The 20,121-nt window shown below is 39.8% G+C and overlaps 3 protein-coding genes across 3 annotated transcripts; all 3 read left to right on the top strand.

The window, feature by feature from the left end:
• The first annotated feature begins 1,257 nt into the window (after positions 1-1,257).
• gpr63 (G protein-coupled receptor 63) lies at positions 1,258-5,650 on the top strand. Its single transcript, XM_020920832.2, has 2 exons — positions 1,258-2,340; positions 3,560-5,650. Exon 2 carries the CDS (start codon positions 3,664-3,666, stop codon positions 4,882-4,884), a length of 1,221 nt encoding a protein of 406 aa, XP_020776491.1. The 5' UTR covers positions 1,258-2,340; positions 3,560-3,663; the 3' UTR covers positions 4,885-5,650.
• A 1,498-nt stretch (positions 5,651-7,148) lies between these two features.
• Positions 7,149-14,150, top strand: gopc (golgi-associated PDZ and coiled-coil motif containing). Its single transcript, XM_020935119.2, has 8 exons — positions 7,149-7,597; positions 8,254-8,418; positions 9,160-9,335; positions 9,726-9,891; positions 9,966-10,061; positions 10,126-10,290; positions 10,822-10,987; positions 12,698-14,150. The coding sequence occupies exons 1-8, from the start codon at positions 7,346-7,348 to the stop codon at positions 12,814-12,816; spliced, it is 1,305 nt and encodes a 434-aa protein (XP_020790778.1). The 5' UTR covers positions 7,149-7,345; the 3' UTR covers positions 12,817-14,150.
• Positions 14,151-14,993: 843 nt separating this feature from the next.
• On the top strand, positions 14,994-19,886 carry gja1b (gap junction protein alpha 1b). The gene is made up of 2 exons (XM_020925511.2): positions 14,994-15,117; positions 17,266-19,886. The coding sequence occupies exon 2, from the start codon at positions 17,285-17,287 to the stop codon at positions 18,434-18,436; it is 1,152 nt and encodes a 383-aa protein (XP_020781170.1). The 5' UTR covers positions 14,994-15,117; positions 17,266-17,284; the 3' UTR covers positions 18,437-19,886.
• Positions 19,887-20,121: the final 235 nt, after the last annotated feature.

Raw genomic sequence — 20,121 nt, 5'->3', positions numbered from 1 at the left:
TGACAAAAACTAGCTTCAGAGTCGACATATTTCCAACACTCACCGCTCACACAGGCTCCTCCTCACATCACAAATCTGCACTAATAAATGTCCTTTTAATCCAGACTCAAACCGATTGTCCGTAAAAAGAATATAATCTCAGTGTTTGGATCTGTGTCTGCAGGTGTAAACAAACACACGTGAGTGACGCGACTCTGTGGTGTGTTCAGGGACAGTACAGACACACACGCTGACAAATGATTCCGTAGATAAATACTGATGTGGAGCCACATATTAGGACATTTATCTGTCTGTAAATTGGATTAAATGAACAGAATGTAGAGAGTCTAAGCTTTATAACGAGGTATAACATGCCCACGTGAAATATCGGCCCCTATCAGCAAGCATATCGGCCGATAGCCGATATACCTAAAGTTGCCCATATCGGCCGATAATATCGACCAACCGATATATCGGTCGGGCTCTAATACTAATATTGTTTAAAATACGTACTTACACTTTACATAACTCTACAAATGACACTAAAATTTAAATGATCCAGTAACTCTATGATCTGGCTTACAATAACAACTTTGCACACAGATAATCACTAAAACTGTCCAGCTAACCTTCTCCTTCTTCTTCTGTGGTCCATATCAACTCTTATAATACCTTTACAGAAAGTTTGTGTGTCCAAGATGCAATTTAATCCACCAGTTGCTGTTTCTGAAGCTGTAGTGCATGCATGGGCTGCCTCTGGTGGATTGTGGTGCCCTGTGCACTTGTTTATTGTCTTCCTTTAATCCTTTACTACTTATCTATTATTATTATTATTAATAATAATAATAATAATAATAATAATACATTTTATTTATATTGCACTTTACATAAAATAATCTCAAAGTGCTACAGGTAAAAACAATGAGTAAAAAGGTGCATCAGAAACAGTGGATCAAGCTAAAACCAGTGCAGGAATTTATAAGATAAAACAAGAATAAAATACAATTAACAAAAGGCTTTAGTAAAAAGGTATGTTTTAAGATTTTGTTTAAAAACAGAAATAGATTGTGGGGCTCTCAGGTGGTCGGGGAGAGCATTCCAAAGCCTTGGAGCAGCAGAGGAGAAGGCCCGATCTCCCATGGTGCAAAGTTTGGTTCTGGGGGTTTGGAGAGTGTTGGTGGCTGCAGAGCGGAGGGTGCGTGAGGGGGTCTGGGGAGTGAGGAGTTCTTTAAGGTACTGGGGGGAGTTGTCTGATTCTTTTGACTGGTTGGTCTTATTTTAGGCCAGTTTTAGAGACCTGGTAAAGTCATGGATGGTGTTTCTCTGAAAGGATTTGGGTACTTGCTGTAAATAATTTGAGAACCACTAAGTAATTGAAGACATATGGTCCTAGTAACCCATGGTTAGGCTGCGAGCAGAAGCACATTTGTTAATTATTTATTTTATTCAAGTTATTGTTAAAATTGTACATCTTTTAATCATCTGCTGCTGTTGCAGCATTTGGTTATAACTGGGTTGTGCATGCTGAATGACACTACAAAATCATGAAATGGAAGCACATTATATTCTTCACTGGCAGATCTTTGTGGGATCGATTTGGTGGCTCTGATTTTCCATTTCCATTTTTAATTTGTTCTTCATGAAAATGCACAGTAATGCAATGAATACCAATCCAATATGTATGTACATAATACATGCATGCATTAAGAGATGCCCATAATTGGAGTAGGTTAAAAAACAGTGGATTTTATTTTTTCATTATTATTTTTTTAGATTATCTATTTTAAGAACCATACAGTACAATAAGGTTCCTGAACAGTATCGAAGTGTAGAAATCAAATGAGAAAAGGGCAGAGTAATCGTTCCCAAAAATTGTCCAGATTAGTTTATTCTGAAAGAGCTCATCGGAAGTCATGTTGTGTGCACTTCCTTTCGGTAGTTTTTGTTGTGATTTTTGGTTCCAGGTTCATTCAGAGATCAAACGGTGGAAGTCCTCTCGTGTTGTCGCACGCAGATGTTCCTGAAGCAGTAACCAGGGAGAAAGCGGAGGAGGATGCGCCTTCTCTAAACATTTGTGCATGATGTCTTCTTCTCCGGAGCTTCGTTGTGGACAAAGAAGCCGTTTAAATGCGGCTGTCCCTCGGTCTCCATGTGTGTAGGTGGGAACACCTCTGTCTGCGGCATCGGAAAAATCCATGGATACAGAGGCGAAGTCAAGATACTCTCTCCGTACTGCGTAAAACCCATTATTTCTGTCTGCGCTTCTGCGAAAAAGAAAGGCGAGCTGTGAAACGAACCGATGTATCGTTTGGTGTAAAACCACACAGCTGCTGTCGGATATCAACAACATGGCAAAAACATGTAAGTAGCACGATCATCATGGTCCATGGATCTTATCACCAGACGCTATCTAAAATATGTTTATGTAACCAAACGTGTTGCGGATGCTAGTTCCTCATATGCGTTCCAGCTGTTGGGATCTTGCAGATGCTCCTCAGACAGTGGGATTGAGCCCGAAATACTCATTGATTGTAGGCTACCGTAGGCCATATGACGATTTAGTTTTCTGTGCACACTGTAGGCCTGTCACACATGTTTTAATGAAGACCAAACTATTAACATTGACAAATCCGAACTCAAATATATCGAAGGCCAAATGAATTCTGTGTTCAAATTTAGGCCTACCTTTCTTCTTAAAAATATTGTTAAAAAGGCCTAAATGTTTGCAGCCACATTTTGCAAAAGTGTCCAAGGTTAAAATCCTCAAATGGATATGAGAGATGGGTTTCAGCAAATGTTCTTCAAAAGTAGTCAAAGGAGTGTGTGTGCTACAACCTAATGACTGCTGTTTTGCAGGGCAGTAAGAGAATATGAGGTGTTAGGTGATATTTGAATGTTTTCTTCTTTTAAGTGGAATAAGAGGATGTTGAAAAGTACTGTTAAATTGTCAGATTGTATAGCTTAACAAACCAAGTTTTTCAACTGACTTAAATTTAATCAACACACTTGAATACACTTTGATCATTTATAATCTTATGTGTTTTAATTAGTTTCTATCTTTTAAAATGTGCTTTATTAAATTTATTTATTCATTTATTTATTTATTTTTGTTTAATTTCTCCAGTGAAAATAGCACTAAAGAGTTAAATGTGTGGTATGCACGGGTTATCTGCATGTCTCCATTACACATAATTTGCTGTAATAATGTTTACCTGAATTTACCGCCCACATATTTCAAACTATCAGGACTGATTCAGTCTGAAATGTGTTTTTGTTATCATTATTTTAGCACACGCATTAATGTACCACTGGCCACTCAGTGATCCAGGCCGTGTTTACACAGGAGTGATAAGGTTTTATAGATGCATTTGTGCCAGATGGAGACTTATGTTACTGGTAATAGAGGAGGAAATAAAATTGTTATTGGGGGTTCAGCAAATGAATGCTGCATAGTAATGTACTCATTACCCTTGTTCTGCCAGTAACCTGCCAAAGGTTATCCAGAGAAAAAGCAATCAATGTCATGATGTAATTGCAAAATGTTAATATTATTCAGCAGTTTATTGCGTTTGTGTTTCAGGCCCGGAATCTGGACATGGAGCTGCTCTTCTGAACCAGTGGCCTTCACAGTCATGTGTTAGCTTGGTCCTGTGCTGAGAGGATGCCTGTTGATTCGGGGCAGTCATGCTTCACTCCACTGCTGTTGGGCCCCCACAGGAGGGCCCCAGGAACCACAGTGTGTGCTGCCTGGTCAGAGCCATGTTAAACCTCTCTGATGTGCCCATGGATAGCGTCTCCATGGCCAATACTAGCCGAGTTTGGACTTTAACATCAGTGTCCCCCACAGGGCCCCCTTCAAGCCTCCAGGGCTTGGGGCTGCCTCTGCAGATTTTCTTCTGTGCAGTCATGGTGATTATTCTGTTGGTGGCGCTGTTGGGGAACGTGGTTGTGTGTCTGATGGTGTATCAGCGCTCAGCCATGCGCTCGGCCATTAACATCCTGCTGGCCAGCTTGGCCTTTGCCGACATGATGCTGGCCATACTCAACATGCCCTTTGCCCTGGTCACAGTGATAACCACCAGCTGGATATTTGGGGACATTTTCTGTCGAGTTTCTGCCATGCTCTTCTGGTTCTTTCTCATGGAGGGCATTGCTATTCTGCTTATAATAAGCATAGACCGATTCCTGATCATCGTGCAGAAGCAGGATAAGCTGAGTCCTCACAGAGCTAAAGTGCTCATAGCTCTCACCTGGGGACTGTCTTTTATTTTCTCTTTCCCTCTGGCTGTGGGCTCCCCACTACTACAAAGCCCCCCCAGAGCTCCTCAGTGTGTGTTTGGCTACAGTGCAGAGCCTGGGTACCACGCCTACGTCCTCATCCTCATGCTAGTCTTCTTCTTTGTGCCATTCACAGTCATGGTGTACACCTTTCTGGGGATTCTGAACACTATCCGGCACAACGCCATCCGCATCCACAGCCGCAGTGACAGCATGTGCCTCAGTCAGGCCAGTAAACTGGGGCTGCTCAGCCTGCAGAGGCCTTTTCAGATTAACATCGACATGAGCTTCAAGACACGTGCCTTTGCCACCATTCTTATCCTCTTCTCCGTGTCCACCGTGTGCTGGGGGCCTTTCACTGCCTACAGCCTCATGTCCACCTTCAGCCACGGATTCTACTTCAAGGACTCTTACTTTCAGATCAGTACATGGCTGCTGTGGCTGTGCTACCTCAAGTCAGCCCTGAACCCACTCATCTACTACTGGAGGATTAAAAAGTTTCGTGACGCCTGCCTCGATCTGATGCCCAAGTACGTCAAGTTTCTTCCTCAGCTTCCTGGAAATACCAAGCGCCGCATCCAGCCCAGTGCTGTGTATGTGTGCGGGGAGCACCGCACAGTGGTTTAACTAACTGATATGACTCCTACTACTGTTAACGCACATATGGAAAACTGCCTTTGTGATTTTGTTATTGAAGGTTTTTTCTCATCAAAGACCAAAAGGCGCTGAATTAGAAGTACAGATAAGAACGAAGAACATTTTTTATATTCGTAGATTTTGACATGCCTACATGTCAACTGTTTGTCATTTCAACATAGAAGAAACTATTTATGAAAATGTATACAAAGTATGCATTTAATAATCTACCTATTTTGTACGTGAAAATCTTTAAATCTAAATATTACATTGCCTACTGTACAGTGTATTTGAAGACATTTTTGAGACATGTTGATTACTGCGGTACTTGTGGAAATGACCCACAATACTTGAAATCTAAAATGATAGTTTGGCTGTGGAGAAGTTAAATCTGATCTTTTTCACAAGGAAAGGTTTGTCATGTACTGTATATATTATAGAGTAGGCTGTTACCAAAATGTGAATACAACCTCAAATTTCTCAATAGATGTTTTCAGTACTTTTAGTTCCTGATAGATATAGGCCCTTCTTCTGTAAGCAAGCATCATAACAACAGTGCCAGAGTCTTGAAAAAAGGCATAAAAATAAGCTCCTAAAGTGGCCATGACTTAGTTTGAACTTGTGTAGTTTATTTTATTGTTATGGATGTGCCTATTTGAATTGCCAGTCAGAATGCTGCTATATCTGGTGAAAATGTGCAATTTTGGTGTACTGTACTGTTGAATGTAATAAAGATAGACATTTCTTACATTGGTAATCTGTCTGTGTGATTGGTCTCTCCCATATGCTGTTACATATGATTTATTATAGGTTAACTTGTGAATACATTGATAAGCAGGTTCTAAATTCATTGAAGCAAGTTTTTTCTTACGAGTTCAGGCTCATAGTGAAAATAATTCACTAACTCAACTAGTACTCCCTTTCATCAAGTTGGTAAATGTTAACTTTTTTACTGATGGAAGTTCCGTTTTATTCCATTGTCAAACTAGTAGAACTGAAGATACCTGTTTGATCTGTTGCTCGTGTTTCCAGGATGTCATGATCTTTCTAATGAGTTCTACATCATAGCATCTGTTAAATGCGTGTAAATTGTACACAAGGGAGCACTTTCCATCACAGTTGCTTCGTCACACTTTTCGCACATATGTAGTCGTTGGGGTCCAGTGAGTCATGGGGAGCACCTCCGGGACACTTTTTCTTACTCTGTGGACAACATTTCTGCTTTAAAAACAAATGTGGAAAACCAGTTTGACTTGATAAAGGTCAGGAGAGCGAGGAGACAGGGCTGTCATCGGTGATAGGGAGTTGCTGCTCTCTTTGGGGACTCATTATGCAGTCAGTGCGGGGAAGGAGCATGCCCAGAGCTTTGAAGCTACCTTTAATCTCAGCCTCTACACCATTTCTAAGCAACAGGGATGTGCCTCCAGAGACCACACTGACGCTGATCACCTCTGTCTTTCCAGTACATAGACCTCACAGCAGGTGTCCTCATGCTGCAGTATTAACAGTAATGTCAGATTTAGTCCAAATTAAAGTTAAGAAGAGAAAAATTAAATATCAGTATAATAGTGAAAACAATATTCAAAAAACAAACAAAAAAAAGGTAAAATAATATAATTTTCTTACAGAGATGGGACAAAGCAACATTTTACACTGACTTCATCATCAGTTTAATCCATTGAATATTATATATATATATATATATATATATATATATATATATATATATATATATATATAATAAATATTGTTTTGTTTTGTTTTGTTGTTTTTTTTTAACTTTTTGTAGCACATAAAGCAAGTATTGCAGAAAAAATAAAAAACATTGTGATCACCCCCCTGTCAAACCCCCGTCCCATTATCCTCCCCCATTGTAAATAATTGTAAATAAATAAATTAATAATAAAAATATTATTAATAAAAATATAATAAAATATTACTACTACTAATACTACTACTACTACTACTACTACTACTAATAATAATAATAATAATAATAATAATAATAATAATAATAATAATAATAATACAGATAAAGTAATAGATAAACTAAATAAATAAATACAGGGAAAAGGGGAAATAAAAATGAATAAAAAGGGAGTAAATAAATGCAAGGAAAAAACTGAATCTTGAATGTATATTTAAGATTTTTTTATTATTATTTTTTGTTCAAAAGCGCCCCCCGCAGGCAGAGGTTCATTCATTTCATAACCATACCGACAGAGGGCGCTGAGGACTGCTGTGGCTTTCCTGGTTTGCTGCTGCTGACAGATTTGGGACTTCCGGGTGCAGTTAGACTGTTCGCAGCACTTCGATCTTACTGTACAATGGGCTTGTAGTAAAACCTGATCTCTCGGTCCACTTTCGGTTCAGAAAATCTTCATATTTAGGGACAAGCTGTGAAAGGAATACGGTTGGAAAGTTGCTCCCGGTGCGCTGTTAGACTGTAGCCATGTCCGCCTCCTCGACAGGTTCCTCCCCGGTGGGCCACGGCTCGGGCCTGAGCATTTTCCGCTGGCTGGAGGTTTTGGAGAAAGAGTTCGACAAAGCTTTCGTGGATGTGGACCTGCTGCTGGGAGAGATCGACCCGGACCAGGTGGACATCACGTACGAGGGCCGGCAGAAGATGACCACCCTCAGCTCCTGCTTCGCGCAACTCTGCCACAAAACTCAGACGGTTTTCCAGCTCAACCATAAACTGGAGGTAAGATCCTAACTCCACTGGCCCAAAACATACAGATGTCTGTTTCAAAAGAAATAGTTATTAAGTCTAAGTAAATATTGACTTGCATTGCATTAATACGTGTTCTCATTTAGGACATGCTGTCCACAATGTGTATTAGTATTGTACTCCTTCCTGTACAGGTTGTGCCAGTTTTGCTCTGTGACTGCTAAAATCATTTATTTATTTATCATTTAATTACTTGTATTATTTATTTTATTATTAATCACGAGTCTAAGACAGGAGAATGTCTGTAATAAGAGATACCTGGCCAAGGTAGCAGCCCACAAATAATACTAAAAGTCACAAAAAAAAATTACAGTGGCATCTCTCATGAAAGACATTTCTCAGTCATCACACTTTTAACTTTTTTTTTTCAACTTATAAAAAAGTGACACTACACATTCAAAGTTAATAGGTTTTTCTAAATCATTCCAAGACCATGGTGCTAAGTAGTTAAAGCTGTTTTTCTCAGCTCAGTGAAGCACCAAGGCACATTGAAAAGGAAGTTTAACCAGTAACATCTACTCTTTTATCTCTGGTTGTGCACTTGTGGTTTGGTTGAAAGCACTAAGTAGTTAAAGATGATGTAAGCGATGGTAAGTGATGGTTTCTGCTCCTCTTTCCTTTCCCTCCAGGCCCAGTTGGTGGACCTGCGCTCAGAGCTGACCGAGGCCAAAGCTGAGAAAGAGGCGCTGGAACGAGAAGTGCATGACCAGCTCCTGCAGCTCCACTCCCTCCAGTTACAATTGCACAACAAACAGGGGGAGCCAGAGGAGCCAGAGACTCTCAAAGACACACTGGTGAGGACACAAGTGTTTGGGGCTATGCTTCTTTTTAACAATTATTAGTTAAGACAATAATTAATTAAAAATTAACTATTATGTAGCGCTTTCTAGACACAAAAAGTTGCTTTTACAACTGGTCTGCAGAGCCAAGATGAGATATTCCTGTTTTATCTAGCATAAATACTGTCAAAAATGTAAACAGATTGTGTTCAGTTCATTCTCTGTTTCAACTGTTGATCCAAGGGCTTTCAGAAAGAGAGATATGATTAAACTGATAACCAATCAAATAATCCAATGAGCATATTAAAGGCCAAGGCCAACTACATTATGGATTAATTCCATATCTGAGACTATTTTTTCACACTAATGGGAATGTTATGGCATTGCCTGAAATTCCAAAGTACATTTATGTCTTCATGAAGACAAGCACTTGACACAGCCAGGCAATTTACAAGTCAGTTCTGTAGAGAGACAACCCTGCTGTCAGTAATAATGTGTTTCTCAAGGTATTTTTAAACAATAGAAGCACTCACGGTCAAATAAAAGCAAGATAACTGAAGGCCATAAACCATAAACATCTCCACAAAGACAAGCAGGTGGCAGACCGCCCTCCATAAAAGTTGATGCACCTATATTTTATAGTTGATTTTATCTGTTGAATTATTCCTACAGTAACATCTAGCATTTTAGACACCAGATAATGTAGAATCAGGATTTATGACTCATCCTTAACATGAATTGGTATGTTTTTTTCAGGTGCAGCAGACTGAGTCCCGGAAGAAGGAGCGCGTGATGGAGGCAAAGTTGGAGGCTGAGATGAGGTTGTTTAAGAAGGAGAATGAGGCGCTGCGGAGGCACATCGCCGTGCTGCAGGCTGAAGTTTACGGAGCAAGACTCGCAGCCAAGTATCTCGACAAGGAACTGGCTGGCAGGTATTATCATGAACTACTTATTTACTGACTCACTAACTAGGGATGTAACAATCATTAATCTAATATTCCAAATAAATCCATCCAACTAAACTCTTACAATATTACATTTTATAGTACTGGTAAACTCTATGTGAAATGTATTTTAGTGGTAGTAAATTAATGAAGAGACAACATTATCTTTTCCTGTTTTAGTCCAGTACATATGAAGAAATTACACTTAGGAAATAGGAAAATAATCTCTTTGATAATATTGTGACTGAGGTAATGGTAATACCTGGAATAATATTTGGATATTGCACCACTGCTACTAAGAATAAATGCAGTCAAAACCGGTTTTCATTAGCTTGTATCCTGTGCTTGCTCTTAACGTTTTATAATGGTCTTGTCCAGGGTGCAGCAGATCCAGTTATTAGGCCGGGACATGAAAGGCCCAGCTCATGACAAACTCTGGAACCAGCTGGAGGCCGAGATCCACCTGCACCGACATAAGACTGTGATCCGAGCCTGTCGTGGGAGGAATGATCCCAACAAACCTTTGCCCTCTCCTCTGGGTCATGTGAGTGTCGAATATCAGCTATTATAACAAAAAATAGTCTTACACAAACTGAGCCGGATCACAACTCTTGACAGGATCCAGACATGTTAAAGAAAACACAAGGGGTGGGTCCTATCCGAAAGGTGGTCCTGATGAAGGAAGACCATGAAGGCTTGGGCATCTCCATAACAGTAAGTTTCCAAAGAATGTCTCGGGTTTCATTCTTCATTTGATTTTATTTGATTTGTTTCCCAGGGCGGTAAAGAACATGGGGTGCCTATCCTAATCTCAGAGATTCATCAGGGCCAGCCAGCAGACCGCTGCGGAGGCCTGCATGTGGGGGACGCCATTTTGGCCGTGAACAGCATCAACCTGCGAGACGCCAAACACAAGGAAGCAGTCACCATTCTGTCACAGCAGGTTTGTACACATGTGGAACTTCCCCCATTTTAAAGGAGCACTGATTGGGGTGTAAATACTTTTCAATCTGTAGAGACTCAGACAGACACAAAGAGAAAGTACAAGTAGTTTTATTGAATGAGTTAGCTTTGGTGCTTAGATCCGGCAGAAGACATTGTGATGCCATGAAGCTACTGGAGGCGGTAGAGAGGAGAGTGAAGGGGATGATGAGAGAATGAAAAGCCGAGGGGGAGGAGGTGGGGCACGGGACAAACAGAAGCGACCGTGCACCTGCAGTGGGATTTAAATTGGGCAGACTGGGCACTGATTGGACAGGAGGAGGTGAGGCGAGCAGTGGTGTTTGTAGTGAGGGATGAAGATTGAGGAGCAGGTAGGCTCTGGAGATGCATTGAGGTAGATGGGGGCAAAAACACATACATCATTTAAAGTTTTACTGAAAATAGTTGGGCTAAAGTGTCCAAGGTATTTAAACCCCCCAAACATGCATGATATGAGACCAGTCGAGTTATCTTGTTGCCCTGTGTGTTGCAGCGGGGGCAGATTGAGTTCGAGGTGGTGTATGTGGCTCCAGAGGTGGACAGTGATGATGAGAACGTGGAGTATGAGGATGACAACGGTCATCGCTACAGACTGTACCTGGACGAACTGGAGGAAGGCAACAGAGCACAGCAAGGCAACAGTGCTGCTTCTCTGCAAGGTAAGCAGCCTCCTCTTTATGTACAGGTAGCAATGCTTTAAATAGGATGATATTAGGGGGAATGATCATTTTAAATATCGATGAATTGTTAAAATAAAACATCAGTATACTAACTGTTGTAAGTGGGCCAACTGCAGATTAGTGGAGTGGAGTTTTCATTCGCCAACCTGAGAACAGCCAGTGAACCTCAGCCAGGACACTTCACCTACATTATCTGTTTCACTGTTGTGAAAGGGTTGGCAAATCTCCAGTTTGTTATGGAAACATGGACTGAATAAAAGGATAGGATGAGTTTGAATTGCCGTACTAAGTAGTTATTATTATTATTCCCTTGTATATAATTTCTGTGCAGACATTTTTTTCTCACAAGCAATAAATATGTCAGCTTTATTTTCCACACAGCTATTTCTATGTATTGATACTTTGCAGTTAGATCACCTGGGGGTGTTCTACATGTATCTCTATACTGGAACTTTCAGCACTTACCACTGACATGAAAATCAGTTTTTCTGCTTACTAGCTGTGTAAATGTATACATATCCCTGGCCTTATTTTTGGCGTTTTGGTGCATATTTGTTAAAAATCTGACTTTTGGGTCAAAGCCGTGTCTGTAATGGCCTCTTTAGGATCAACTACGGCCAGTATATTGAATTTTCGGGTTCGACTAACAGCCGCCAATGAGTCAGATGCAGGTTATTACATGACGAGCACAGCCACTGGCGTCTACAGGCAGCATGTGAGGAGCTCCCCTCACTGCTAGTCACTGTGATGTCCCACCATGTCTGGAGAAAAGGGAAACGGTGTGATCCGAGCACAAATGTCCGCTCTGTTTTAACGTCTGGAGTGCACAGGTCCGCTCCGTGTTGGATGGCTATCGGTCAGCTGTCAATCATCGGTCCAGAGCCCACCCCACAACTGCCAGGCACCCCTCACTCTGGAGGATTTTTCAGCTTTTGGTTAGGGGTGGAGTAAAGCTCCAGGAGGGTGTTTAATGGCTCTTTAAAATTGTTTTTTAAAAGTTACAAGTACAAAATGGATTAACTAACTGAAAAACTGTTGGCTAATTTAGCTATCTTGTGACTAATTTTAAGTGTCAGAGAACTTCCTGCAACAGCACAAATCAGCTCATCTGTTGCAGTTCCAGCTAAGTTGGTTCTTTCTGGTCAGATTGTGTTAAACAGTCAGATTGAAGTCTTTGAGTAACATAGCCTTAGACAGAGCAGTGTCTTCAGTTAGCTTCACACCCCCAGGGAAAGTTGATTAGATCAGCTGCAAAGTATCACTATATGAGGGACGGACAGAATGAGGCACTGTTTCAGTGTGCATGAACAAGGGCTGAACCAAACATGGGACTGTTATTTTGAATAACAAATTATCTCCTCCTGCTCATAACGACACAATCTCAAATGTGGTGTCACCTCTACTGATGGTTTTCAGGTCCCATAATGTTGTTATGTCATACTTAAATATGGGGGGCAGAAGATGTCTTATCAATCACATTATATTTTAGTATGAAATATCCTAATATATATAACAAATATTCAACTTGTCATAGCCATTAATGAATACAACTTGCTATAGTTCAACAAAAATCTGCATTATAAAAAATTTGCTGCCCCCATATTAAGTCTTATTGACCATACAACTTATCCCTTGTTTTGTTACTTGTGTTCAGTGGTTGATTTTTGCTGAATGTGTGTTGGCTTTTAGCTCTGGAGAAGATGACCCTCAGGACCGAAGCTGAGAATGGTGACACAGAAAACAAAAGCCTCTCGAAGCCTTCCGATACAGAAAGTGCATCCTGGACCAGTCAAGCCATCTCCCACTGAAGCCGCACTTTACTGCTCTGCCTTCTGATTATAGAATCTTATCACCTGGAACCGAATGAGGGACTGTGAGAGAATAGGTGTAAATGTGATGATTATTACAGTATCTTCCTAGTGCTTGCAGGTCAACATTAGCAGTATATATTGGTGAATTGAAAAAGTTGGTTTGAAACACTACACTTCACCTCAGTGGCAGAATATCTTGACCTTCTGTGATTTTATGGTTGTCAGCTTAGGTTCAATAAGCAGGTGTGTTGAAGGAAGCTCCTGCACTGTTGTCATGGTAACAAAGTAACTACTAAACTGGATCTCCATCCTCCGCTATTTTATTTCTGATTCAAATCCAAGTATTTAGTTGCATTGAGCTTTCATTACTAATAGTTTTTTCTTACTGATTTGTAGTAATATAAACTACTGAACAATGTTTTTGAATGAGAATACCGAAACAATGAAAAATGTAATGGCTAAAACATAAATTGCTAATGCTTATATTGTGAATTATAATATTGTGATATCAACATGTATTTAAAGATTATAATATGCATTTGAGGTAAAAAGTAACATGGTTTAGACTGTGCACTGAGGTCACAATTAAACAAACAGGTATGACCTGTTTAACCTAGAGAAAGTTACTGCAGGTTGTGTATCTTCAATGGATTTTGAAATACAGTAGCAACCTATGGATTTATGTTCCAGAAATTATTTTATTTTTATGGGTTTATATAAAAATTAATAAGGTCTGTTAATGTTGGTTTTGTTTTTCTAGTTTTTTTTTTCTCTTTTGTCTTCAAATTGTGATAGAATAGACTTTTTGTAAACCTTTTTTTTCCAAGAATGTGTGACACACAAAAACCTTCCTCTTTTTCATGTGACCTTTGACATTACCCCAGGCCTTTATTAAAATATGTTTGTACAGTTTGTCTGAAAGTGTGCTGCACTCCACTGGATTTGACTTGGCCCTTGCCTCATCTGCTGACCCCTGCCTGTCACCCAGCACATCCTGGCCCAAAGAAAGACTTTGAGTAAAAATAGTATTGTGTTTTCTTCCTCTTAACCCAAACTGGCTGGAGGCTGAAACTGATCCATGCCATCCTTGCTAATGTAAAGGGAGATTAGATGAAACCCTGGACAATCACTGTAGGAATGTATGATTATTTTACACTTCACTATGGTAGCACAACAGGGTGTTGCAGAAATTGTTCCCCACAAAATATTTTGTCAATTATATCAATGTATTTTCTTTTTCTCCTCCTGTTTTTGTACATAATGTATCTTTTAAAAGTATTATTTTATGTAAGTTAAACTGCCTTTGAATAAAGATTTGTTTCAATTCCAAATTTGATTTGTGAAATACCAAGCTTTTTACTAATGAGTTATAGGATTAAGGTTTAAGTAGATGTAACGTAGGTCAAAATTGGACTGAAATGCAAAAGAATTTTCCAACTTGTTAATGCATTGGTTTAAATGGATATTATGACAGAAGGAAAGTATTAAAGGTGCAATGTGCAACTTTTCTAGTGGAAGGTTTGCTACCTACTTGACCCCATGGAGATGTTATTGCTTTGCCTGGAATGTTCCCTAGTGTGTGATAAAACATATCCATATAACATTTATTCATTTTGGATGTTTCTATTGCTCAAAAATATGATAGCTAATACAATAGCTAACCCCTTCTGTGAACATTCTAAACAAAGAAATCACATTTTAATGAGAAAGGTTGCGCAGTGCACCTTTAACTATATCAAAAATGGATGAACTGTAACCTGCAGTTCTTCTCTCGAACAACAGGTGGTGCTACTGGATCACTGGACTTAATTGCTCAAATCCACGAGAACTTCACGCATGATGAAACCCTAACACGTCGTCCTGATTTACTGCACAAACTTTGAAACCTGATTATTTTGTGTAATTTAAGCTTTGTCGACTTTAGAAGTATGCAAAAAAAATATATATATATGGAAAGATAGAAAACAAGTGGTTGTCTACTAAGCCAAAGATTCTTAATGGCCAGTCTTGTACTAACGACATTATAGGAGTTGTAGTTACTGAAATAATACAAGTTTTCTTCATGTTTGTATTTAATAGTATTTCTGAGGTGAACCTGTATAGGCGTACCCCTTCTCAAGTCTTCAGAGCATAGATTCTACTCGTCATCAAAACGTCAGGTGACTAACGGGACTGCTGTGAGGAATTGGGGGGAGCCAAACTTTGCTCAAAACTGCGCTCACTTGGGACAAACTGTGGATACGTCTGAGTTTGTCAGAAGTTTGTGGAGAGCGAGTCACGAGGTCTCAGCACTTTTCTGTAAGTTTCATTGGATTTTATTTCACTTGTTACTTTTTTCTAAAGTTTGAGAAAAGTTATTCTGGGGAGTGGGCTATTTAAATGTACTGGCTGAAAATGTAACTAATAATTTCAGAACTTTAAACAAATGCATTCAATATATAATAAGTTTGGAGTAAAAACTAAATGAATTAACCAATACTGTTTCATGAAGGTTTAAATACTTCTTAAATGTAGAGCTATTTGACCCAGGATTTTTAAAGGGTTTAAGCAGCCAGACACTGTTTCTGTGCAATTCACCTTTTTTAGAGTGTAGTTTTCTTTTCTTTTCCTTTCCTTTTTATTCTTTCTTACTTCATTTGCTTGGTATTTCTTCCTTAATTGCTTCATATTGTTATGGATATGTCTTCAATCTTACAAAACCAAGTCACTTTCTTGTCTTCTGAAACTTCTTGGATGACTTTTCTTTGAGTTCAAGTTCCCTGTTGCATTTTAAATCAGCCTATTTTCCTTGATGAATAATATTTTATGTTTATAATATGTTTTCTACTGTTTTTGAAAACATTTCTGAGCACTGGTCTGGAACAATGCAGAAGTAGACTCTCTATTGTTCTCTTGGGGAGTCTTCAAAGTTTCTGTCTTAAGGCGCTCAAGTGGAAAGTGGCGGGCCTTACTGTTGTCTGTGTGGCTATATTACTGTATACAAATCTTTTTCTCTCAATATTTGACCACTGTCTGAATATATGTCTAGAATGTGTGGCGCATGGCTCGTGTGGGCTAAGTAAAAGCACATGCACTTTGTTTGGTGGATTAGACGGAAGGTTCCCACTTATTCGTTATTAACTTAACCATTAAAGCACACTAGCAAAATCTAATGAATTCAAGACAACTCTTCTGTGCCATCTATTTTATTTGCTATTGAGAGACCCAATGCTCTTACCTCATTGAACGTTTTATTCATTTGGCCTGCATTTATATGTTTAACCATAGGAATTCTTCTTTTTTACAGGGGAATTGTACTTTGAACTTGTATTACAGATTATAATGTGTTTTGGTATTAATGAGTGCGTCATGCTGCTGTAGCTTAGACATTTGGCCTGACTGCAAGGCGAGCTAAGCACCTTTCTCATTTCATAATTGTTTACTGTTGTTTGGAGATTTGAGATTTGTGGATAATTCCAGTTCCTTTTCACATGCAGACAGAGCACATGGACCAACTTGATTTCTGCTGTACTGCTAATCCTTCAGATAGCTGCATTTTACATTTGACAGCGTCACCATACCTTTAATAAGGCTTGGTGTTAGGTCAGAATCACTATGTTGTTATTGAAGTTATAGTTGTTGAAATACTTAAAATTGCAGTACAAAATGCTGACTATGAGCAGTTGGGTTCATGTTATAGAGTGGATTTCCTTTATGACTGAAGCAAACCATCAGTATCCATCCATCAGTAGTCATCCATCAAGGAACACTGATGTCCTCACATTTGTTTTAGGTGTAGCTCATTTATGAAATCATGACTAACTATTGTAACTAATATAATAACTAGGTGAATGTTATCAAAGTAGTGTAGGTTTTTAAATTCTAAAACATCGTGCCCAAACCAAATGATGAGTCATTAAGTGCCTTTGTCATTTTTCAAGAGTAGCTATCTAGTTTTGAAAAAATTGTGGGTTTAGATACAGATGTCTTTAAAGACCACCCACTGGGCTTCAGCATATCATGTAAAACCATCTTTCACAATGTTCCCACTTTTGTTTATTTTCTTAACCCTTGATTCATCCAGGTATTGGACCAAATATGTTTTATATTTTATTCAATAATATTATATACTTACTTGAACAAAGTGATAATTCATTATGAACACATTCTGTCAATACTGAGTATTGGTTAACTTACTCAAAGATGTCCATGTATTGGTATTTGGAAAAAGATGGCTCAGTGTATCTCTACTCAAAATCAGATTTAAAGGTCACCCAAATAAGAAATAAAGAACATAAAACTAAACCAGGACTAAACCCTGACAACTTCATGGTCCAAATTAACCAGTCGAACAGTATCACAGTTTGAGTCCAGGCCTAGGTAGACAAAAATTGTGAACTCATCTTTGAGGTAAAATAATGTAATTTCTGAAGCTCTAATTGGTTTTGATCTGCTCTTTCTTTTCAGGAGCTAGAGCCGTGCGAGGATGGGTGACTGGAGTGCTCTCGGGCGCCTGCTGGACAAGGTGCAGGCCTACTCCACCGCAGGGGGCAAAGTCTGGCTGTCCGTACTCTTCATCTTCAGGATCCTGGTGCTTGGGACAGCTGTGGAGTCGGCCTGGGGGGACGAACAGTCGGCCTTCAAGTGCAACACGCAGCAGCCCGGTTGTGAGAATGTGTGCTACGACAAGTCCTTCCCCATCTCCCACGTGCGCTTCTGGGTGCTACAGATCATTTTTGTCTCCACGCCAACGCTGCTTTACCTGGCTCACGTCTTCTACCTGCACCGCAAAGAGCAGAAACTCAACCGCAAGGAAGAGGAGCTGAAGGTAGTGCAGAACGATGGAGGAGATGTGGACATCCCGCTGAAGAAAATCGAAATGAAAAAGCAGAAATACGGCATTGAGGAGCATGGAAAAGTCAAGATGAAAGGAGCCCTGTTGAGGACATACATTGTGAGCATATTCTTCAAGTCTCTGTTTGAGGTGGGTTTCTTGGTGATTCAGTGGTACATCTATGGCTTCAGCCTGTCTGCTGTGTACACGTGCGAGCGCTCCCCGTGTCCTCACAGAGTGGACTGTTTCCTGTCCCGGCCCACAGAGAAGACCGTCTTCATTATCTTTATGCTGGTAGTATCTCTGGTGTCTCTTCTGCTCAATGTTATCGAGCTCTTCTATGTTTTATTTAAAAGAATCAAGGATCGTGTCAAAGGTCAGCAGCTGCCCCCAGCACTTTTTCCTGGTGGGACCATGAGCACTTCTCCAAAAGAACTGTCCACCACCAAGTACGCCTACTATAACGGTTGTTCCTCCCCAAGTGCCCCTCTGTCCCCTCCAGGATACAAGCTGGCCACAGGTGAGCGAGGCACAGGCTCTGTCCGAAACTACAACAAACAGGCCAATGAACAGAACTGGGCAAACTACTCCACTGAGCAGAGCCGGCTGGGGCCAACTGGTGGAGGTAGCACCATCTCCAACTCACATGCACAGGCCTTTGACTTCCCCGATGACACAGTGGAGCACAAGAAAATGCCCCCTCCAGGCCCCGAGCTGCACCCCCTCTCCCTGCTAGACCCCAGACCCTGCAGTCGCGCCAGCAGCCGCATGAGCAGGGCCCGACCTGACGATCTGGATGTGTGAACACAGTCATAAGAGAGCTCCAGAGGTGTATGTAACACTGTCAAAGGTACAAGTCTGAACTACCTTTAGTGGCACTAACAGAGGAAACCAGGAGGACTACACACTTCTTAGACTAGTCACGTCTACCGCTGGATATTGTTTTGTCCATATACACTACATTAATACATTGTCTTTACTTATGCCTTTACTACTCATATCTTTATGTTAACTAACCATTTTCACTGATGACTTTGGGTTATTGGTTATTATTGACAAAAACGTCCCCTAAAATAAAAAATAAAAAAAGATATGTCCTATCTATGTAATGTAAAGCACAAATGTATGCAGAACAGCCCCTGAGCCACAGTGGCACTAGAGATTGCTCTTGTGTAAAGAACTTTATGTAAATACGAAAATGACACATTAAACAAACTACAAACTTGACTGACAAACATTAATAAATCTTAGGAGGCCATCTTTTCCACAGATGATGTGCCATACTGACATGCATAATTCTTCATTTCTTTCAGCTTTTATAGTTAAAGACAGGCATTATACCATATCTCAACAATGTCTAAACAGCTTCTACATTAAACCATGTTTTGATACAGAATGCCAACAATCATCTGAAGGTTTTTATCTGATCTCAAAGACAATCGGCTACTATGGGAGCGATCTAGTTACATTTTTACATGAATTATACTCATGGTTTACATGATACTCAAAATCCTTTAACTGGAACTTTTTATGCTTACATGGTCCAAGAGAGAACATATTATTGGTTTATAAATATGATTTTGTTATTTCTTGAAGCCACTACCAGTAAAATGTGAGCGCGGACAAAAGCAATCTCAAAGTGCGTATTTATTCGGATGAATCTTACTGATGTTCTGTTACTTCCTGAGAGACTTGGAATTTACGTGCTGTCATCCTGTGTTATTGTTTCTTGTTTTCACCAGTGTCTTTTTAATGATGATGTAAGTTTTGCTGCTTAAAGATAGTTTTAGTACTGTATCCAGCTAACTGCATCACTAAACCTGTTCGTTTGTAGAGGACTGCCTAAACATCTAGACTAATATTTAGTCAGCTCACAAACATTCTCCATAGATTTGACAAACTTTTGATCCAGTCCTACTTGTGGGTTTCTTCTCTTTCATTTGAACTTTAAGTAATGTTAGCTTTGATTTTGGGTACGTCTGTGTTTGTAGTTCTGTCATGGATCTTCCAGCTGTAATGGCATTTGCACTGAGATTCTGGTGAGATGTACTATAAGGCACACAGTGAGATGTTGATGTTACTAATTTATTTGATGCAGTGCCTAATACCTGAAGTGTCTGGAGGAGAGTTCTTCCACTGAACTGAAGACTCTGTTTATTGTGATCCACTGTTACAATGTAACAGCATGATACTGTAGATTCAAACTGTATTTGTGGATAAAATGTTTTAACCAATAAAATGTGTCTTTCCTAAACTTATGACTCTTGTGTTATTGGTTAACCGGTGGATAGTAGTTCTTATAATATCTATAGGTCTGACACAAAACCAAGCTGGGGAGAGAAGGGACAGAGAATGTTGGGATGATAGGCACTGGATCATTCACTGGCCTCACAGCAAGTAGGTTCTGGTTCAACTCCCCAACAACTGGAGTGCCTGGGTTTCCACCAGGCACTCCAGTTTCCCCAATCGACCCAAATATGCACATTAGG

This window comes from Boleophthalmus pectinirostris, unplaced genomic scaffold (assembly GCF_026225935.1).
Source record: "Boleophthalmus pectinirostris isolate CB_2022bp ecotype Guang Dong unplaced genomic scaffold, ASM2622593v1 HiC_scaffold_13, whole genome shotgun sequence".
Taxonomy (NCBI): domain Eukaryota; kingdom Metazoa; phylum Chordata; class Actinopteri; order Gobiiformes; family Gobiidae; genus Boleophthalmus; species Boleophthalmus pectinirostris.
This window is presented reverse-complemented; position numbering and strand designations above follow the sequence as displayed.